The sequence below is a fragment of the Anoplopoma fimbria genome, chromosome 5 (assembly GCF_027596085.1).
Source record: "Anoplopoma fimbria isolate UVic2021 breed Golden Eagle Sablefish chromosome 5, Afim_UVic_2022, whole genome shotgun sequence".
Lineage (NCBI taxonomy): Eukaryota > Metazoa > Chordata > Actinopteri > Perciformes > Anoplopomatidae > Anoplopoma > Anoplopoma fimbria.
This window is the reverse complement of record NC_072453.1, coordinates 9,010,412-9,033,642: the sequence shown is the minus strand read 5'-3', so window position 1 is coordinate 9,033,642 and position 23,231 is coordinate 9,010,412. Positions and strand designations below refer to the sequence as shown.

The 23,231-nt window shown below is 39.5% G+C and overlaps 1 protein-coding gene across 2 annotated transcripts; it reads right to left on the bottom strand.

Moving 5' to 3' along the window:
• Positions 1–710: 710 nt before the first annotated feature.
• On the bottom strand, positions 711–22,816 carry tbx21 (T-box transcription factor 21). 2 transcript variants are annotated; one of them, XM_054599210.1, is made up of 7 exons: positions 22,720–22,816; positions 21,946–22,555; positions 10,974–11,128; positions 7,944–8,065; positions 7,503–7,661; positions 6,076–6,137; positions 711–5,763 (listed from the first exon to the last, which is right to left on the bottom strand). In XM_054599210.1, exons 2-7 carry the CDS (start codon positions 22,506–22,508, stop codon positions 4,944–4,946), a joined length of 1,881 nt encoding a protein of 626 aa, XP_054455185.1. In that variant the 5' UTR covers positions 22,509–22,555; positions 22,720–22,816; the 3' UTR covers positions 711–4,943. The 2 variants fall into 2 exon arrangements, with proteins under 2 accessions (XP_054455185.1, XP_054455186.1); XM_054599211.1 differs by lacking the exon at positions 22,720–22,816 and having other exon boundaries at positions 21,946–22,670.
• Between the last annotated feature and the right edge of the window lie 415 nt (positions 22,817–23,231).

Genomic DNA, 23,231 nt, shown 5'->3' with positions numbered 1-23,231 from the left:
TTTATATTTTTAAGAGTTTTCTGCAGAAAAGAAAGAATGTGTGACGCACACAAGATTGCATTTTTCTGCCAGGTTAGTAAGAGGCCTGCTGTATTAGTGTATTAAATGTAAAAGCATTTATTTAAATCATGCTCTCTTATTATGAGTACAGTTTGACTGTATGAATTTACTGAAGTTGAAGCTTCAGTTGGGGCTGGGTTACCAGCAAACAGTGGCCACAAGGGGGCCTGTAGGTTTACGGTAATTTGAGTTATGGCAAATGTGTTTTGGAATATGCACCATAAAGCACATTAAACCTACAGATACTTTACGCAGTTTTATAGTGAGTTTTTTATCATGAATAAAAGCTCTAAAGAGACCTTCAACATACATACATTTATTATATGCACATATTTAAAAGACGAGAGTGGATTTTTATGTCATTTATAGTGAAAATATATCCAGCTGGTTGGAAATATGTTCATACTGTACTTATACAGTACATATAACTGTTTTATTTTTCAGTCATATAAATGAATGTTTTCTGACTTCACTTGACTGCAGAAAAATGTATGATTGTAAGTTGTTTGAATATGATGTTATGGCACACATTAATTCTCACATAATATTGGATCTGCAGCATTTTGAAAAGGTGCTTTGTTCAGTTGATCTAAAGTTCTATATCTCCATTAAATAAAAGAAAATCATCAAAACAGACGAGGTGTGTCCTGTGTAAGCTTTAATTTCATGAATAAAAAAACAACAATACAATACACAATTATGCCACTTTTGAAAATAAATAACAGTTTTTCCAGTTCAGAAATTTTTTGCAATTTATAAGCTCTTAACAAAACCGTCAAAGGAGGATTATTGCTCCCTCGACATAAACAGTGAACATGGATCACACAAAAATAACATGCTTGTTGCTTGACCTCATCCGGTCTCCCTTCTTCACTCCTCTATTTCTATATTATACAGTAAAATCTCTGGAAATACAGTTCCCACACAGTCGTATTCTCTTGCTGAGGGGAAATGTTTGTATGAGGGAAACACAGACTCATGGGAAATGGAGGAATTGGAGGTCCAACATCAGGGATTGGCTTAAATTGATTGCAATAGCTGAGATATCCAGCAGGTGGCGTTCCTGAGGCGTCTAAAGCATTTTTATTCTGCAGCTTTTATGTGACATCTTGCACTCATGAAGGTGCACCACGTCAACAAACCACAGCACGTTAAAATAAGTAACCGACATTGTCCATGTCTGTGATCACATAAACTTTTCTCTCATTGTTTCCTGCAATGCCACCATTACTCATAAACTAATTTACTTTCTATTAATTGCACTTGAAGCAAGAATTGTCCGTTGAACACCTTTATCACCTTTTCTTCTGATGGATTTCAACATAAAATTTACATAGTACCTCTTTTGGAAATGTTACACAAGCAACATACAATATATCCATTCTGTTTTCAGCATAAACACGTCATTACCATTTTATTTTGCAATTTAAATGTTCAGGTAAAGGACTGAGCTGTCACACAGTTTGTCCTTTTTGCATTAACATCATTGTTTAGACCATTTTATCAGAGTGCTGCAGTCAGAGTCTTTAGACAACGCTTGTTTGAAACCAGCAAAGAGCTTGAATTTTGTGCCGACGTGAAACCTTAAAAGTGTGCTACAGTAATGAGTTAAAAAAGAAAAGAAACGAGTCCCTCGTCTTGAAATCAATGTTTTTTTGGGATGGATGTCTTAAATAAGGTCTCTGTTTAACAAGCTGAAGAGATTTTGACGCTTTGTTCTACTATATAAAGTACGTCAGTAAATACCCATCTGGGGAATTTAGAAGCTTTTACATGTCTTAATGAGATGACACATCCGCACTACAACTCTAGTCCTCCTTTAGCTTAGTGGTGGTGGCGTGAAGTCATGTGACCGTGGTGGAGTTCCTTTATAGGTTAATGTTAGCTTTTCACTTCTGCTGATTGTATTCACGCTTCAACAATCATAAAAGTTGTGTTCATTGGTGAAGAAGTACCATGAATGTTTGTTTGCCACAGAGATTATTTTCTGCAATAATCCAAAAGAAGACTACCATTGGTTTTTTGTGGAGGGAACCAGTGTGATCATCCCTGCAGCACTCTATAAGACAAACAGGGCCGCAGACCTAGTTAGAGCTTTGCCGGCCTAAGTAACGTTAAATTGAAATATATTGAGTCCAAAATGCTGCAATCAGCCTGTAAAATACCGACCATATTTAAGTCTCAACTGTATGAACTGAACTCCTCGCGGTTATGTCCAACGCACCTGTAAACTCACAAATTAACACTTTAAATCTTGTTTGTTTTCATCCGTACAAAAACTGAAGTGTAACAAAGACAATTTGTGCATTTATGATGGGTTTTGAGTATTTTTTTGACGAGCTAGACTAGCTGTTTCGCCCCTGCTTAAAGTCTTTATGCTAAGATAAGTTAAGTTAATGTTTTCCTGGCTCTAGTTTAATTTTGTGCATACAGAAATGAGATTGAGATCAAATCTAAAAATGTGAAACTATTTCTCAAAGTATTATTGTTTTTTGTTGTCTGGTTGTTCTCACTATATATAGAGCTGTTACTGTTTTAATCAACTCAATTTCAAGAGTGCAGATTTATTTCTAATTTCCTCTCTCCCTTTAGAAAAAGACTAAAGTAACCCTGCACTGCACCGAGTGCCCGTCTGTAGCCTCCAGTGTTGTCTGACGCCATTAGCACACCTGGTTTAGGAATGAGGAGCAGATCTCTGATCAGCGCCGACTGCAGCCTCACTCTTCATTTCTGTCACCGGGGCTCGGAGCCGGGACTCTTGTCAGCCAGAGTCACGACATGATTGGCCCCGAGACTTGGGAGGAAATTCAGAGTGTCTGTCTGGTCACTTTGTGCTTCCTGTTTACCGTGGACGTCTGAGGGTGACAGGGCCTCGCCGGTTTACCTACAGGTGCATGTGGCCGGTCTGGATGACCCACTTTGTAACACGTCTGCACTGGAAGTCTTTAAGATTTGGGATTTTAAGATTAAGATGTTGTAGAGGTAATTAACTCTTATCGAAAAATCTGAATACTGCCATGTGTTCATCTACAGTTAGTTTAAAGGTGTCACACAGGTTTCTATGTTTTACATAACCTATCCATAAATGACCTCAAAGCTAATGCAGTAGAAGAGGTTTAGCTACACCTTGAAGGAATACTTCACCCACAAAATGAACCGTCTGTATATCAGTCATGTGATGAAAACTTTGCTTTCCTCGCATGACTCCACGTTCATTAAGGATTTACTCTGTTTTAGGTCATTTTTGGATTCTTCGATGACTGTGGATGCATGCGAATTCAAGTAACATGGGTCAAGTTATTGACATACAAATGGTCATTTTGTGTGTGAAGAATTCCTTTAAAATTGAAGCATTTCCCATGTTGATGACAAATTGGTGTCACTGAATGTCTTTACGACACATTGGCACAATTTTTTCAGTAGGCCCCTGTCCTCTCCCTTGACATATCATCATTTAGGGCTATTTTTTAGCAGTTTACAGATCTTATTTAGACCCAGTATTACAAATGTCAGATAGTGAATATCACTAGTTCTTCTCAACGTGTGACATCCCAGTGAGGGGCAGTCAAAAAGTTTATGAAGTAGGTGCTTCGTTCATGTTTTAAAGCTGCCAGTATCTTTCATCAGAACTGCCTGATGATGATGATCAAAACCAGTCAGACCATCGATCGGGGTCAAAGGTCATCGTGCAGGGGTCAGCATACAGTCAGAGAGAGATCGAGGAGAACGTTCACATCCAACGGCAAAACCATCTTTGAATCAAGATGAGGGTTACCACCTCACCACATACACGACCATCTCTTATCTCTTATCTCTTATTTTGGCCTGAATTATACGATTATCGAAATTGTTGTGGATTCATTTTTGTTTGAGCGATGAATCGACTTATCGTTGCAGACTTAATGAAGCTAAATTATTCAGTATTTGAAATGCGAATTGTTATCTGATATCTAAAATTCATAGCAACTTTAACAGGTACAAGCTCTTCTCTTTACACCTGTGAGATATGTTTGATTGTCTCAGGACTTTTGTATTTCTGCTGTGGTTGTTGATTTACTTCACACACACACACACACACACACACACACACACACACACACACACACACACACACACACACACACACACACACACACACACAGAAAAGGTTGTTCCGAGGCGGGTTGACTTAGATTAGCATGCCGAGCTTCAGAACATGTGCATGCTAAGCCATCTTAACCTCCTGCCATCAGTTCACTCTGCCCACAGCCATGCAGCGCTCCTCTGCAACCACCGGTGGGCGCTGCATTGAACCAACTGAGCCGGATTCAGAGAGACAACTGTGTGTGTGCGTGTGAAATGTAATTTCTGCTCAGAATCATCAGGGGAGATGACCGCGAGCATATTGCGAGCGTGTGTGAAAGGTTGAGGGTGAGAAGGAAGAGACAGACGGAGACAAAAGAGACGGAGAGAGTGTTTGACGCAGGACGAACAGACAATCCCTGCAGGCGTCTGTCAGCAAAGCAGATATGCAGATATCATTTTTTTTATCCCCCCTCCCTAAAATCTCCAGATGTTTCAAGGGCTTAAGTCACAGGTCTGTTTGTCTGCGTGGTGTTTGTGTGACTCCAGGGCAGCTTCACCCAGTCACATCCACTTCTGTTCAACACTAACTTTGACAGCAACCTTGGAAGTTTCTCCTGTAATCACTCGACACTTTGAAGGTGGGGACTTTTGAGACGTGACAGAAGACGATGCTGCACATACTGGTATTTGTCTGCAGCAGAATCAGAGACTGTTCCAGCCCTTAATCATGACCTGACTGGACAGACATGTTCATGAGGGCGGTGTGAGAGACTGTGGGGGGAAACGCTGGGAGAGACTGATTCGACCGTGTGAGGTCTTCAGTGGGTGTAGTAGCCATAGTAGTCTGCGTCACTGTTGCTGTCCTTCTCACAGACCTCTCCACCGCGCGGAGGCGGGGAGTTTTCAGTGCTGGACGTGTACGGCGACACCCTCCTCTTCTTGTTGTCCACCACGCTGCCCTCAAACAGGCCCGAGTCGGCTGAGGCCGCTGATTTCACAGAGGGAGGCTCGAGCCAGTGGTCCTCCGCCGTCACCTCTACAGTGTCTTTGGGCTTGTCCTGCAGCAGGGGCGACTGCAGGGGCTCCAGGAGCGAGGGCGGGTGCAGCCGGGGGTTGCCGGGCGACGTGGAAGAAGATGAGGAGGATGAGGAGGACGATATGGGTCTGAACCAGCCCAGACTTGGGGCGGGCTTAGTCGGGTGGCTGAGGTACTGAGGGGTGGGCCGGCTGGTGGTCCAGCCCGCTGAGGTGGCCCCTGAGACGGTAACGCTCGTAGAGGCGAAAGGATGATCTGGGTAGTAGCTGAGCGCGTGGTGAGCGGACGTCTGCAAGGGGAAGGGCTTGTAGAAACTGTTTCCAGAGAAGTCCCCGTCGTAGGAGGAAGTGAAGTCGAGCCGGTTGGCGGCCACACCCTGCTGAGGCGGCAGGTACCAGCGGCTGTGAGGACCGGGGCTGGAGGCCGGGTCTTTGTGCTGCTGGCCCACGCCGATGGGCTCGCGGCTGAAGAAGCGGCTCTGGGGCAGCGGGCTCATGTACGGCTCAGAGAGGTAGCCCTGAGGGTAGCAGCCGCCAGGCAGCAGCTGCTGGCCCTCCGTAGGGGAGGGGGTGAGGCGATCAGAGTCGGGAGGGGCGTACAGCCTATAGGCGGGAGGAGGGAGGAGGGAGGGCATGAGAAGAGAAGAGAGTGTGAGAAGAGAGAGAAAAAAGGAAGAAGGTGTTATTTCCTGCCCAAAACCTCAACTATCTATCAAACATCACACAGCCCCTCACACCCTTCTCACTGCAGCATGCATCAGCAGCTCAGTAATAACATCTATTACAATATTAACACAGAGTGCCAGCAATTATCTTGTCCCACTATGTATTGTGAGCAAATCTAAGCTTTAAATATTTATCTTTTCTGATTTTACTGTTTCACAAATGCATCTTTTTAAAAATAACTTTACTTACGTGTCGTAATTGTCGCGGAAACCTTTAGCGAAGGGGTTATGGTCTATTTTCAGCTGAGTGATCTGTGTGAGGAATCGGAGGAGGGCAATGAGAGAATGTAGGCTTCGGAAAAAAAGAGAAGGAGTGAGCGACCACGTAGGAGAAACAAGAGAGAGAGAGGAGGTCGCTGACTAATAAATAATGAGGTTTACATGCAACTTGTTGTCATGTTGCTGGAAAGAGTTTGTCTTAAGAACCAGAGTGGGCACACACACACATACACACACACACATATACATATATATATAGATCTAGTGACGGAATAAACAGCATCCAACCTTGCTTTGGATTACAGTAGCTCCTCCACAATGTATTTGAACAGCTGTTACAGATACACTACATGCAGCACATACTCGGGTCAGCTCGGGTGAGGTGACTCTTAGTTGAACTGTATGGTGACCCGTGTTTACACTCGCAGTAGATCGTAGCATTGTAAATTAGCGTGTGTGCATTTTTGATGCATGCATGCATAAACCAAAGCCTCTATCTGAAGCACGGCCCTGACATGAATCATTGACGACAGATCTCTACTCATTGGTCCAAAAATGTGAGAAAAGATAAAAATCAAGGGGAGACAAAATACTAAAGTTGAATAGGCTAAAAACATTTAACTAACAGATATCAGCATGGAACTTTATTCCTTTTAAGTTTTCAAAAAATTATCTGTTTTAATATGCAAATGAGGTATTATCTTTCAGAATATTTGCGTACATTTCCAGAACAGAAATCTCAAAATTGGATAAAGCCAAGTTGAAAAACCTTATTTTATTTTGTTGGCATATAAGAATCAAAGGTTTTTGCAGTGGGAATATAGGATATTTCTTTTTATCAATCCATAAATCAGAAAATACTGTCAACTGAGATGAAAAAAAAATCCATTTCCTCCATGTTATTAGTAATAAAATGTTGTATAAATCAGGCTATGAATGATATATGAACAAACCCCTCTGTATAAACCTTCAGAATATAGATATGAATGAAACTGCAAAGTTTGGTGTGTCTCCACTTCAGTAGCACTGAGTGCTACTGAAGTGGTTCAAACAACTGGTGAAGTTTGAACCACACAGTGGTTCAAACTTCACCAGTTGATTACTTCCCTAAAGACAATTATCTTATTATTTATTACAAGTTTTCTCAAATATTATGTTTAAATATGCTAATGAGGCATTAATTAATGGTAACTTTTGGTTTATTTAGGAGAAATCTACATGTGTATTTTAGATCTTTTCATTCCACTAGTCTGAAAAAAGACTCGAAACTAGATCAATGCATTAAAAAAATATGTTTTTGACTGCAGTGTCTCTCCTTAAAAAACAAAATTAAGATGAAGCTGAACATCATTTGCAAAGAAACAACACACAAATCTACCCTTGATTGATGCGACTTACGTCTGCATTCTGATAAGCGGTGACAGCGATGAACTGCGTCTCCGGGAAGATGAAGGTCTGAGCTTTGGATGAGAGGTAGGGATCCTCTGAGCCGTCCTCCTTCACCTCCACAATGTGGAGACGAGGCTGGTACTTGTGGAGCGACTGGAGGACGATCATCTGCAGGAGAAAGAGAGAGATACTGGTATTTTTTAACACTTTCTGCATTTATTTGATTTAAAAAAATCAGACAGGAAACGTGAGGGCAGAGAGGGAGATAATGAAGATACCTTAGATGTGTTTCTTTGACACCCAGTAATGTGGTTCATTTTGATTTTTGCAAATCAGAAACATGATGTGGAAGATATCTTTGTGTACATGTTAACAAGATGAACACTAAGCCGTGGTTTCAGAAGCTCTTAATATAGCAGCAGGCAGACAACAGGAAACAGGAAGCAGTACCTGTGCCACATTATTGGTGCTGCCCTTGTTGTTGGTGAGCTTGAGTTTGCTGAAAGACACTTCTTGTCTCATCCAGTGAGTTCCAGTGTTGGGAGAGTCGGGGTGCATGTACATCCTGTTCCCTGAAAGAACACCAGGAGCAACATTTAACAACATTTTGAAAGTTTTTATCACCTAGAAAACAACTAAAAGCAGTGTTGTTTACACTTTTTGGTCACTTTCACGAGCATGAGTCGTATCTTCAGATCTGCAAGGTTTATGCAAATGTTATGTTGTTGTTCTTGCATACATTTAATTATATTTTTTTCCACCTAATGCAAATAATGATACTTAGAGCAATTTATAATTACATTATAATGCATTATAAAAAGATTATAAGCTATTACAACAATGTGAATTATAATACAATTTGATCAGTCAGTGACAAGCAATTGTGAAATATTATGATACTTGACCTTATAAATCATTGTAAAATTCTTTATAATGTGTTATGATTGTTGTTTTAAAGTATTATGAATATTTAATTATAATATACAGTGTTATAAGCAGATTATAACGCATTATACATTTATTTAAAATGCTTTATTGAGATGGCCGTCAAAGAAAGTGTTATTTAAAAAGCCTTTCTGGTGAGATTTATTGCAATAAAAATATATTTTTGCAACAAAGGCGTCACAGTGCAAGCAGTAAATATTTATATATAAAACAAAAAATTCAACATGCAACATTATCAGCTGTAGATATTGTGGATGTTACTGCCAATATTGGTTTGAAAGAATAAATCACTTTTATGTGGCTGATTCAGTTTATTAAGTGGGAGGTGAGAAGCTGCTGTGAATAAATAAATAAAAATCATCATATTTTACATAAATTAAAATAAATGTTAACAGGGACGTTGTTGTTTTCATCTCTATTGTATTTGATGAATTCTTTTTGCAGGATACAATCTGGGCGCCATGATTTTTCACAGCATCACCACAATGACCTGCTTACCTTTGACAAGCGCACCACATAACTGAACTATTAAATCTAATTGAGTAAAGTTGTTTTACCACAGTTTCCACAACTGTAGCTCGTTGTCATCTTTCCATAACACCTGGCACATGTGTGACAACACCTTGCACTTTCTCTCATTTATATATTTGTGGTTTAGTCTATCATCAATCACACACTAAATATCGTCTTGGTTGACTTGCTTTTGTTGTTTTTTTTCTTCTCTGTTGTGTGAACAGGAAGAATAATAATGATGGAAGAAGTGAAAAACAAAAACATGTTCTTTAAAGAGATGAAAACTGGAAATAAGGGTAGAAATATTCAAGTAATTCTCTCCAAGAGCAATTCCTTATAAATAAATGAGAAATTTAATATCACAATATATTTGAGGAGAAGCATGAAGGAAGGTACATTTAATTACCAAATTGAATACTTAAAGGGAGTTTAAATTAAAAAAAGGTATAAGAAGATACTACTGGACACCACAGATGATGACAAAGTGGAGTCCAACCAGTTTGGACAAGTTCTAAAGAATATGTGAGCAATAATACTCAAATTTTCTGCTGTTGACCAAAGTTATAACGATTGACAAGATGTTTTCAGTTCCCTTAAAGAAATGTTTCTTCATGATATCCCCAAAAATCCCAAAGCAGTCCCTCACAGTGTCTTTGCATGAGCTATTTCAAATTTGTGACGATGCATTTTTCAGATAATCAATTTATAAAACCTTCATTGTTTCTGCAAAATCCACAATAAAAGATACATGATTTTCATTGGACGTTGGCCATGAAGTGGTTGAAACTTTACTGATTCTGTTTTTTGGAGGCTGATATTAATATTTGAAAGCTTAAAAAAATCAGATAAAGTTATGTCGGCCAATAGCAGTATTTTTTTAAAAACAAAAACAAGCAACGTTGACACAAATCCCGTATAATAATAAGTTATTGAATAAAGACAAACTGACGATAAATGTGCAAATATTTTAAAATGTAACTGCAAATTGACTGAAATAAAAATGAAATATAAGCAACCTTAAACAAAGTAATGTAAATAAAGGAGAGTTGGTATAAATATCAGTTTGTTGAACCTAATAATCAACTAAGAACTGAAATAAAAGATGTTTCTCTTGGACATCAATAAGTTCTTAAGCTCCGACATGAAACTTGTTCTTGAATGTTTAATCGGCTCCCTGCAGAATGATTCAACAAACAAACAAAATGTCCACTGAAACCTCTCAGGCGACTTGTGCATCATGATGCACATTTTGGTTTCTTTGCTGTGTGCATTTAGGTTTGCTACGATATTGCTAAATAAACCACTTCCTCAAGATCCCCCAAGTCACACGCTCTGAGCTGAAGTCTCCGGCTCATTGATTGACCAGAGTTCGTGCTCATCAGCTGGTGTTCGATCTCCTGCTTCTTGTCAACATTTTGCTATCGGAAGCCCCAGATAGAAATCTGAGTATAAACCTTTTTGTCCTTCGTTTATGGCTGCTGGTGGTAAGTTTTGAAATTAAGAAGATCCAAATGTTTGGGAGGTGAGAAATCTGATTCAACTTTGCATGTAAGTGGCTCTGAAGAGCAGTAACAGGTGACAGAATGTTTTCTTCCATGTGATGTAAATAACTGTAAACATACTCATTATGCAGGATGTCACATTTCAGAATAATGTACAGTATAATATATTATTGGATTTTAATTATTGATGCATTAATGGTTTCAGTACTTTAATGTTGCAGCTGGTAAAGGTGGAATTCTTTCTAACTACTTTATATACTTAATGATTGATTATATAAATAAAAGTCTCCAGTCTTAAAAGTACAATATTTCTATTTAAATATATGTGAAAACCCCCTTGTCAATAAATTGGATTCTGATTGTTCTTAGTACAGTACTTGAGTTGATGATGATTTCACCAATGTTTTTCTTAATATGGTTACATTTAGTTTGATTTAAAAAAAAAAACATGCCAATAGCTTAATACAAATTATGAAGCCATTACTTTGGCTCTGATTATGTGTCATGATTTGAAACGTACCTGGCATGTTACCCTCCGCTTTCCCACATTGGACCCACTTGCCGCCCTGGTACCTCCAGTGGTGCTGATCGGCCAGAACCACGTCCACGTAGACGTTGTAGTGGGCTGACGGATCCAGAACGCTGATGTTGAAGCTCAGGAAGGGGAACATCCTCCTGGATAAACACACAGAAACATAAAAATATTAATCATTCAATATCTTTTTGTCCATACATATCTATATTTATTTGGCTACTTTTTCAAAACAACTCATCATCATTGAGCTGAAGTTTGCATGCCTTTTAAGATATATATTTTTTGATTATTTAAGTTGTGAAACGCATTACAACTGGTTTTAAATATTAGAAAATATAGACATACTAAAATCTGATTTAATGAACAACAGATCTTTACAATAATTTCCTTTGGAATTTGATGTTCTAAGTATTTTTTGGAATATAAAATGCATGTACTACTGCCACCATTAGGATTTGACCTACTGAGATTGTTCAGTATTTATTTCTTTATATAATTCTTTATTCCTATTGGAATAAAGAATTATTGATGAACATTGGGACTGAAGACTCTTTTTCTGCCATTAAAAAGAGGGGGGTGTATAGGTGAATATTTAATGCTGCTGTTAATAAAAGATGCCCCCCAGAAGCTGCCCCTGATTTCTGGAGCTCTACATGTTGGACTTTGTTTGAACACAGGGGGCTTCAGTGAGACGAGGTGACGGGGAGGTCAGAGCGTCACCGGCACGAGGACCGGAGAAGAGGAGTTATAACGAGAGAGAAAAACACACACAAATACAAGATATGGACACCGAATACACAAAAACCACAGACACCGGTGACAATCTAAACCTGTAGTGTTGATAAAGAAGCTCCCATTTTTATATCATACAGAGCAAAGTAAACACATCATAGCAATGTTACAGTGAAGTAGACGGGTTGCATCATCTTGCAATAGTTCGACATTTTGTAAATACCCTAATTTGCCTTCTGGCTGGACTATTTGTTATCAAAATTACGATCATTATCATATTATAATATATATTTAGTAATAATAATAATGCTCAATCTACAGTTCTAACGACGGAAACCAAAAGGTTGAGTTGTGGTTTATAATATACATTTTTTATAAGTATCTGGTCTGGTCGTTGAGGTACAGTATGTGAGACATTTCTTGTTGACCATCTCACTTCTGCACGCTACTTTTGCAGAATGTTTACATGCATGCACCTCCTGTTAGCCCTATGCTAACTTCAATCAAACTGCTCTCTTAGACTTTCCAAATGTTGCCAGACTGAATTGATTAAATTCTGATTGTGAAAGAAATTACCAGAGAAGGAAGGATTGATGACTCTTATGTTTCCCCAGTTAGTATAAAGCTATAGCTAAAACCCAGTGAGCTTAGCTTGGCATAGATACTGGAAGCGGGTGTGCTGATGTTCACCATCTTTGTGTTTGGGGCTGATTAGCACATGTTAGCATGCAAAAACTAAGTAAAGATGAAGCTAATGGGAATGTTATTAGTTTGGCGCGTATTTGGTCGTAAACAGAAGTATTGGTCGATTTAGAAATTTGACCTGCCGATGGCGCTAGAGTAAAAGTCTGAGGATCCCCAATGTCGTTATGATGCATCCTTCCTGATTTCTAAATCAAATTCCATGGTAATCCATCAAATATTTGTTGAGACCATAGCACAGACTGATACGCTTAAATATCCCCCTACCGGCATCTCCAAATCTCCCTAAATATTTCGATCTTCTAAAAGATCTAAATGTGCTCAGACGAAACCAGGCAAGCTGTTCCCCCCCTGCATCCAGTCTTTAAGCTAAGCTAAGCTAACTGTCTCCTGGGTAACCCATAGAAATGAGAGTGGTATTGATCTTCTCACTCAACTCTTGGAAAGAAAACAAATAAGCATGTTTTCCAAAATGAGCAGAACTAAAAACACAATCCACAGTATCAACGTACCAATAATTGAACCATAGAACGAGATCTGATTCATTCACTTCATTCTCACTCATGTGTCCATGTGTTTGCATATAAACCAGAACTGCACTCTGGGTCTATATGAGGCACCCAGAGTGTATTTGACATTTGGCCCAGCTGTTTTAAACCCCGGCAAATAGCACCTGAGGCTATGGAGCATTTGTAATGAGCAGCCAGCGCCGCACTCCATCCCCCATTTTTGATCAGTTCAATGTGAAAACTGAGGGACTTTTATTTTAAACTAAAAGTCCTGCCTGGAGTATGTTTGCAGCACAATCACACATTTTTATATTAAAGCTTGAATAAAAGCGTATTGGTGTAAATGTTTTCATATAAATGCATTGAATTTTTCCTATTTGGAAGCGATTTAGTGTGTTTTGTACAGTGCATGACTTCAATTATTCATCGTTAGACTGTACATTTAAAAAAGGGAGAGAAACAAAACTTCCTATTCAGAAACGCCCTTTTCTAAGACCTGTTTCTGCTGGTGGAACCAGTTTTAATATCTAAAAACAAGGGTTGGGCTTGTACAAATAATTCAGTCTGAAACATGCTAAGCGTTCTACATGTTTGCATTGCTGTTTAGTCAAAGTAGAACCACTGTCATCTCCTCTGGATGCAGATTTATCTCATTTCAATTCAGCGTTTCCTCCCTGAAGCCTTTTGGGCATTTAATGGTGTAAAAACAAGTGAGGTGTGTAAAGAGACGATGCGTTCGTGGCCAGTGGGACACCTGGAGGGTCCGTCTTTGCTAATCAGGATTTTTTTTTCTGTGTGTACATGCATGTGTTTAGGCAGCAAGAAGTAAAAGATATATATTTCCCTAACACACTACAAATAACCCTCTTAATCTAAAATATTTACTGCTGCCGTTGGATTATAAACTTAGTCTATAATGCACTTTTCTTTTAAATATTTGCACATCTGTCAATGTCAATATAAATCCTACAAGCTGTACGTACAGTATATAATCATCAAGTACATGTATATCATTCAGTATTTCTTTGCACTTTCTTCACAGAACACATGACTTGTATATAAACATTTTATTTGAATTCTAGTGTTGGTCATTGATGCTGTTTTATATATACATTTGTTGTCTTTTTTCCTTACTGTTATTTAAATTTCTGTGTAAGAACATTGAGAGAGATGCAGAAAAAACAGAAAAGTCCCTTGAATGTGCACACAAACTTGGGCGAGTTAGTGAGGATAGCTGTCACATTTGGATACAAATCAGTTGTCACATGTTGTTTACAACGGATCAGTTTACTCTTATTTCTACAAGAGCCCATGGTGATACTACTCTAAGTACTGAACATCAGTAAGATTTCTTTGCCGAATGAAATGCGTCAGTATAAGACGAGTATACTCAAAGACAAGTACATAAAGTTAGAATTGAATATCTGGTCAGATTCATATCTTTTTTTACTTAGTTCCTGATAAAATGCTTCAGACTATTTGAACAAACACACACTGTGGTTTATTTGCCTCATTTAAGCACTCGATTAATCCGCCACTGAAAATAGTCCCTAACAAATGGACTATTTCGTCCAGTTTGAGTGACGTTTGATACAGTGCCCAGCTGTTATATGAAATTATTTCAACTGAAATGTGGTATTAAAACAATACTCCTGACACCTCTCAAATGCATACTCATTCATTAAGACTGCTAAGTTTTAAAAGACTGGTAAAAATTGGTTTGGTTTATTGCATTGAAGAAATTTGAATGCAAATGTCCACATGTTTGCAAATCTTGAACTTTGAAGTTTCTTTGAATTTGTCTTGTGCAAAATCCTCAAAACTGCACAAGTCAGACTTAAAGAATTTATTCTGCATTGGGCCTTTTGAATGACTGATTGTAGACTGAACACACACACACACACACACACACACACACACACACACACACACACACACACTGGTAAGACAAAACCCTGCCATGAGTGGTCCCAGTTGGGTCTTTCTGGCAACATGGCGAGTCCAGTTTAACAATCAATCATAGTTCTCCGTGAAACAAAATCGTGGCAGCAGCTCTTTCAGTGGCTCTTAAACAACAGGTGAAACGGCTCTTCTTCCACTGCAGCATTTAATACAAGTGAAAACAGAAACTCTGCTGTGCAGCATATGAATGGATCAACCCTCCCACTCTGTGTGAGAGTAATCTAGAAAGTGGATGAGTAGTTAGCATTTTCTTTTTTTTGTTGCCCCAGTGATATTGTCGATTCACTTATATGAGGCCTTTTATAGGAAATCAGAACTTTGCATGGGGGAAACCATAGAAAACACAACACAAATGGGTATTAGCATGTGGGGGCGGCACTCAGGCTTTATGTACTGAGTTCAGTCAATGTGGTGGCGGCGTGGTAATGAAGCCTATACAGTAGCTCTGTTGTTTCTGACTTGTTTGACACATTATTTTATTGTTGCACGACAGTTTTAATCTGGTGGAAAACAGCTCTGTCGGTTCACAGTAGACTCATGCACAAAGTAAACCATGCACTTGCTTCAACACAAGTGGGAATCAAACCAGCAGCTCTACATCCAACAGACAGACTCCCTAACCCACCTGCCAGGGTGCCACTCTGATTCACTGGAAAGCTTGACAGTGACGAAAGCCGGCTGGTACTCCCTCAGCCCGATCCAGATGTGTATACGCACATGAATACTCATAACTGTAGTCCTTTCTTTTTGTTGTAGTCATTTTTGTCAGACAAAATACCATAGAAACAGACGAGTTTGGTGAACCAGCCAGTAATACAGAGACGGTACGGCTGGTGGTGACATTTAAGACAGAAAATAATAAAAATAAACTGTGTGGATGTTGGTAGAGAGGAAGGGGGGAGGGTAGACACGGAGGTTAGAAGAAGGGAAAAGGAAAGAGCAGAGGGAGGGTTTGTCCGGGGGATGCATGGCGAAAGCTCTGAGAGGAGAAGAGGAACTGGATATTCACCAGGGAGAGGACTTTTCTACATGAGTGCACCTGCTGATTCATCCAGACAGGAGTTCAGGTCCAGTTTTTGTCACCGTGCGTACGCTTGATCATCTGTGACGAAAACATGCCAGTCTACAGCTGCTGCTTGCAGAGGAATTCAGCGACTAGATGCGTTGACATTTCTATTCTATAGTGCGGTATGACATCTGATACTGCTGATTACATGCTTCATACTTCATTAAGGAGTATGAAGCATGATTACTCAGATTACTCTGTATTCTTGTTATCAACAAAACGAGTTTCTGACTAGCTCACTGTCTGTCTGTCAAATGTTACTTAAACCGGAGGAAATTTGTTGGGGACTATTTTAAGTGGTGGATGAATCCACATTTAGTGCTCTAGTGAGTATTTGTGGCAGCAGGAGCAGCAGCATTGATTTAATGGAGCTCTGCCGTGAAGAAGATATATCATATTTGATGCTGGTGTCAGCCAGAATTTGTAGCTATACCTACAAAAAAATAATGCACCGTTATTCGTAGATATCCCACAAAATATTTGGTATATTATCAACGTAATCAAGAACTAGGAAGTATAACAAAAGCAAAAAACCAACACAGAGCGGGCAAAGTTGAGGTGGATGAGTCCAGCCAACGCTTGGAGACCGCTGTTGGTTCATCGTGTGAAACGAGAAGTCAACATTGATTTATTTGTCACGAAACTTCTGTAGTTATTTTAACCCTAACAACGGTCTTAACTTTCACCTAAACAAGTATTTTTGTTGCCTAAACATAACTGAGTAGTTTCCTGTGAAGATTGAAGTATATTTTGAAAAGACTGTATTTGTGTTACGAGCAAATGTTGACACGTGTTGCTGGCTTTTGTAAGAAAACAAGAAAACAAGAAAAGAAGTATCATAAGATATACGAACTTCAGCATGAAGATACTTTGCATATTTCTGCACACATAATACTTACTAGTCGGATCAATTCATTGTTAGTTTTTGGATTTTCATTGGATTTGTTGACGAAGTGTAAAAAAAAAAATCTCATGAGAAACTGGCTTCATATTTGGTAGTTCTGCCCCATCTTAGTTGATTATGAACCTAATCCATCATTTTGATCATACTCGCCTCGATTTTGCATGATTCTCTATGGGGTAACTCAGGGTTGCGTTCCAAATTGCATACTTTTTACTTTTAGCACATACTGCAGCTGCATTTATACAGTATGCACTATTGCATGCAATATGCATTCAATCGGGACATTGCACCTTGACCTTTGGCCTTATTGCCCATACATCCGCTGTGCAGAAGATTTTGGGTCAGAATAGCCAGAGAAGCATGCTGGCTTGCATACTGCAAAATGTGACAGGATGTAGTAGCACATCCTGGTATTTTTGGCATTATGTATTTGACATGTTTTGGGCATAATAAACAGTATTGGTATTAGAATGCACGGTCACGTTTACAGATTGACGATTAAATCAGTTAGCTGACAAAGTTGTATGAGTGTTAGTCGACTAAGAGTCTCTCTAGTCGAGGTCAGCCTTTTTATCAGTATCTAAAAGTATCTAAAAACTATCTAATCACAACATATAAGTAGTTTAATGTTCAGTCCTCTCTGCCTCAAAGTTTTTTTTTAACCAATTTAGAAACCAAATATAGAGATACATGAAATAAAATAACATCTTTGAGGCCTGTGGCTCCAACAGTGGTGGGTTTCACCACTCAATTATTAGAATAGTAATTTACACTGTAAGAGGAAGGACTCTGTAGTTATCAGTTTATATGGGCACTAGATGTTTCTGTGAAAAGCTGCACATGCACCCATAAACAGCTGAACAGGAAGTGACAAAGGCATACTGTTAAAACCTTGAAATAGTTGCACTTCTGCTTTTTAGACAAACACACAGAGAAAGATAATTAACACACAAGACTTCCAAACATTCTTTAACTTTAAACAGCGTCTTTCACTACTTGTAATGAGAAATGTAGTTCTTAAATTTGTTCTCCGACATGTTTATCATAACTGCATTACATTGCATTGAAATGTGTGTAGCCAGGCACAACACAGAACACGCCCACTCTGATCACCTTGGTGATGTCGAGTGATTATTTCCTAAACATATGACTTACTTTGGAAAGAAACTTGATTTTTTTACTTTGTAGGACTTAACTTAGCATTTAAACCATGTGCTAGTAAACATTTTACAAGAATAAAAGTTTTAATATGTGTTGTAGAAGGGCAGAAACTTAAAATCCCCCAAGTATGTTGATTATTCTGGCACGATAATTCTGCTTTTCTACTCACAGCAGTACTTTCTGATTAGTACCTATATTGTTCTTGGAAGCAAAATTAATCAAAAAACTGTCAGACTCATAGTTTGGACTCAGTGGAGCAGAGAGAGCAGAGGAGCATGATTCCTCTAAGTCTGAAGTTTAGCTCTGCATTGTTTCCCTGAAAGGTGTTTGAATGGTGAGAACTTAGACAGTCCTGTCTCCTTCCTAGAACACAGACTGGATGACAGGGCAGAACGGTGTTAGCATGACTTGCCAGTTATTATCATAATCTTTAAACGGTTTTTTTATTCGAGTACAGTCCCATTTCAGGATTGTGACATACACATGTCTTTATGAGGATTGTGACATACAAGTGTCTTTATGAAATCAATTAATATTCATTTATTTTTAGAACAAAAGTCCCCTTTAAATGAATGTGCTTCTTAGAAACCACGGCAGGGAAAGGTTTCACCTCTTGACTCACATCTAAACTGAGCACACAGGTGTGGGATCAGCCCGCCGATCAATCAAATGAACAAGGAAAAACCAAAAACAAAGCTTCACTTTCTCTTTTCAGTTTGAGTCACTTGATTTCCTGTTTCACTATATCAGAAAAAATCCCATTATTTTGCATCTGAAAGCCTCTTTGAGCTGTTTTATCATCATCGTTGTGTCGCTGTGTTTGCATCGACCTCGGCGTCCTGTGTTCTGTGCATCCTCCATGAACTTTGCCTTTGTGCACGAGTCAAAACAGCAGCCTGCCATGGCTTCAACTAGTGTGCTGATCTGAATTTAGCTCATGAGAAGTTCAGATGAATTCACCCCCCCTTCTCCCACCACCCTCATCTTTTGCTGTCTCTAGATTTCAAAGCCCAGGTGTGGCACACGAGCAAAACTTGTGAGAGATCTGTGAGGCGTCTAGTGCAGGCTGAAGAAAGTAGAGGCAAGAAAAAAAAAAGAGAGAATCTAGTCTTTTACTTCCTGAACTTCAAAGGTGCCTCACCTCCTCAGCGTGGCCATCTAAAGGCTCAGCGGTGTTTGACCCTTCTCTACACTTTCCGTCTGGAGCTTCTTTCAGCTTCTCTCCTACAGATACCTGGGTTTTGATTAACATTGCAGACCCTCCAGCTTCTCTCTAAAATCACAGCAAAATTATTGTAGGAGCCGGAACCCAAGATGAAACTTTAAGAAGGAATTGGCCTCTGATATAGAAAACTTTTTTTTCTTTTAGGTACGGATCCTGTGCTGAAAAGTCCTCCAGAATCTTGCAGACGTTTTTGTTGTATTTTGAAAAAAGTCTTTATCACTTATTGTGCACGTGAGCGATGGAGCGGAGATAAAAGGGAGAGAAAATTTTGAAATTTTCGTAATATGAGGTTTGTGGGTTTTTTTGCACAACATGAAAATTAGTTTCTTTTTTTTCGTCCCATGCATGAGGAAGGATAACACCTCCGCACCCATGTCACCTAACCTTTTATCACTGCGGGTAGTTTTTACTTTTGTGCAGAAAAGTCTGACAAGTTAGAGTGAACTGGGAAAAAAAAGGCCACTTCAAAAACAAGTAAAAGACGATGAATACAAGGTGGTTTTGTTTGTAATAACTTCAAAAAATGTGCCAATGGAACAGATGGAAAAGTGAAACTCACTTGGTTAGATATAAAAAAAAAAAGAAGATCTTTGTAGATTAAACGAGATCTTGAAATTAGATGGTCAAAGTCATTCTCAGCTATATTTTATTAGAATTAAAAGTGTTGAGTCATAATAAACTGTAATGCTCAAAAGTATTATTTATTCACTTAACAAGATATTAAATATATATTGTCTAAAAACAACTCCCTGTATCTCACTGGAATGTCAGTTGTTAGGTGATTGTGTCTTATATTACGAGTAATTCGACAAAATGGTGAGATTTTGTGTTTTTGTCTTTGGGGCCAAGCTATGTATTAAATTAAAAGTATGCAAAGTGTTTTAATTACATGTGTTTGCGATGACGTCTTCTGTCAATTTACACACACATACAAAGACTTGCAGAAAAATAACACAAAACACAATAAAATACAAATTCGCAATTATTATCAATTATGCAATAATGTCAATGTCTTGTACTAATCCATATAACTAATAGCGTTGATGCAAAAGTGAAAGCACGAGAACAGATCATCTTGATCATTTGTTTGTTATAGAAAAGAGAAGATAAAATGTCAAGAAACTCCCTTAAAGATGCACAATGTAAGGTGACTGACTCTGACTCTGACAGGTGAACCTGCAGTCAACCAGAAGGAACCATGCAGGTCAGAGGGCAACGTTTCACAAGACAGTAACTTGCAGATTAAAAATTAAAAAAAAAATCATCTGTCAATCCTCTGTGGAAAAACACACGTGCAAAAAGCGATAAAAAAAATAAATAAAATACATTTTTTAAAACATCAGAATTAAGTCACGATCATAAAAACAGAGAGGTGGAAATATCAGTGTCCTGTTATGTGACAGCGCACTTGTTCTCTGCTCATGAGAAACCTATGGCCTGAAACCTTCTGTCAAACACAAGTGTCGCACATTAGTGGATTAATCCTCGTCGACGTGGCTGCGTGGTGAAGCTCGGTGACCCGTCAGAGGCCCGGCAGCACCGCCGTCCCCCCCTCCTCCCCCCATCTCTCTCTCTCTCTCTCTCTCTCCGGTCCGGAGCTCTCTCTGACCTCACAGACGCTTCTTCACGTTTTTTATTTTTTATTTTTTTTAAAATCTCTATTTCAGTATCATCGCTTTTTTAGAACCGCCTACTCGAGACATGAGGTTGAGGTTTATATCTAAAAGTGTGTTTCCTTCTTATCACATCTTAATTAAAAAGCCCTTTCATGAGCAGAGATACGACATGGCAGTTTGATTTGGCTCTGATTTGAATTTTGTTGAGCTCGATAATATTAAAACCACAGAAAAATTTAGTGTTTAAAACACATTTGACGAGGAATAAATGAAACATATTTAAGGAATTCAACAGTTGGTGTAGAGAAGTGCTACAGGGAGTAAGAACACATAATAATCAATGACAAAATATGTGAAATATAATTGATTTAATTCCATTCTGGGGGGGTTAAACTTCCGCTGTGTTACGGTGAAGGGAAACCTTGTGACTTTTCAGGTCAAGCAGAGGTGTCAAAATGTTTTCCAGCAACTCAGCCTGAAACTGATATCAGCTCCAGATCATCATTTCTCTGGCTCCGGAGCAACTTCTGCCGCAAGCATTTTCATTTTTTTTTACAAAAATAAATAACAAAAAAGAGAGAAACTATTTGAGAGTAATGAAAGAAAGGGGCTTTGCATTTCTTTTTTTAAATCAAGTGTCTAAAAATGTAACAGCACTCTTTTTTTTTGCGGGGGATTTATTTAAAATAGATTACGGTAAGTAGGTTAATGTCTGTGTATGTTCTAATTATGACTCAGCTCTGACCAATTTTGAGCAAAAGCGTATTACCCTAAACATAATCAGAGGTTCATTCTCATCAACTTAAAAAACTAAACTAAAGCGGTGGACCCCTCCGTCACATGATGTGGTCGAGATGCCTGCAGAGCAAACAGGAGCCAAATGTATCAGTGATCACCACGATGACAAGGTTATTAAAAGGGATATTAGTTCTCAGAATAAACTGTAGGACGGTCCTGCAGCCTGAAGCCGGTGAGCTGAGTAGAAAGAGTAAAACCAAAAAGGACAGCGGTGCGTAATCTGTCTTTAACACCCGAACATCTGCCCATAGGAGAGGCCGAGCAGCTGTCAGTCAGACTTACCTCCCCTGTTTGGTGATAATCATCTCGGTTTGGAACTTGTGGAACTTGGCCCACAGCGGGTAGTTGTTGAGCAGAGCCTGGGTCTTCCCGCACACCTGTAGGCCAGGTAAAGGGTAGAGAGGAGGCCGCTGGAAGCCGTGCTGGAAGCTCGCCGGGTAACCCTCCGAGGACGGGGAGTACAAGTCTTTCCCGCCGGCGGGGAACCCGTCTCCCGCCGGCGGGACGTAACCCTGACCGGCCCCGCTCCTCGGCGGAGAGCGCACCCCGCCGAACGGACAGCTGCCGAGGGTCTGCGCGTAAAACCTGCCGGACTGAGCCCCGTAGCCTCCCACCGCCGGGTCCGGGTGGTACGGCAGAGCCAGGGAGTCCTGCGAGCCGGGGACCGGGTCCGCGTAGTAAAACCTCGCGTCCTGGATCCCCATCTTGAACTCGGATAGGTCCTTGCAGCCGCCGCCGCCGCCGCCTCGGTGGAGGTGACTGCTGATGTCGGGGTTCTTTCCGAAAGTTTGCGTTTCAGTCCCATTCAACATGCTGAGGTAGAGGTTGCCACCTATGCCGCCCATTTGCAGCCCCGCTCCCGGTCTGTGCGTAATGGCATAAGGCTCCGCTCCTGCGTCCAGGTCAATAAGAGCATATAAGAAATAATAATAATAATACAAATCACAAAACAGCTGCACTGTTATCCTCACATATCACTCACTGACATGCCACTTTACAATTCTGCGCCTCGGTCCGTCTCAGTGTGGAATTTAAGAAATAAAAACATCAGCTCACCGTCACCAGACTCTTCATCTATAAACTTTGCTTTTATTAATACCCAGCAGATGATTGTCTTGTCAGTTTGTTGTTTTTATTTGACTTGTGGAGTCGCCACCAGTGACTCAAACGCACGCTCTCTTTCCTAACCTATGATATATACATTTAGTGAGCGCTCGTGTGTTGGAGGTGTGTCCGACGCGGAGGCGGGACGTGATAGGCTCCAGATAGGACCGAGCCATCCCCTCAGCACACAGCCCAACACAAATCACACACTCACTGTCCTTTGGAGGTAAAAAAAAAAAAAAGAGAAGACTATAATTAGGTAAATATATTTTAAAGAAAGATATTATCTAGGATTAGGACATTACAGGAAATAACATGTACAATTATGAAGGCCACGTGCTCCCTTTTAGGAATGATCTTGTGTTTTATTTAAGGGGTGACGTGTGCACATTAATAATTAACGTGGATTTTGTTTATCATCATTATTTGATGGTGAATTAGTAAAGGGACCCGCAAGGAGGTGA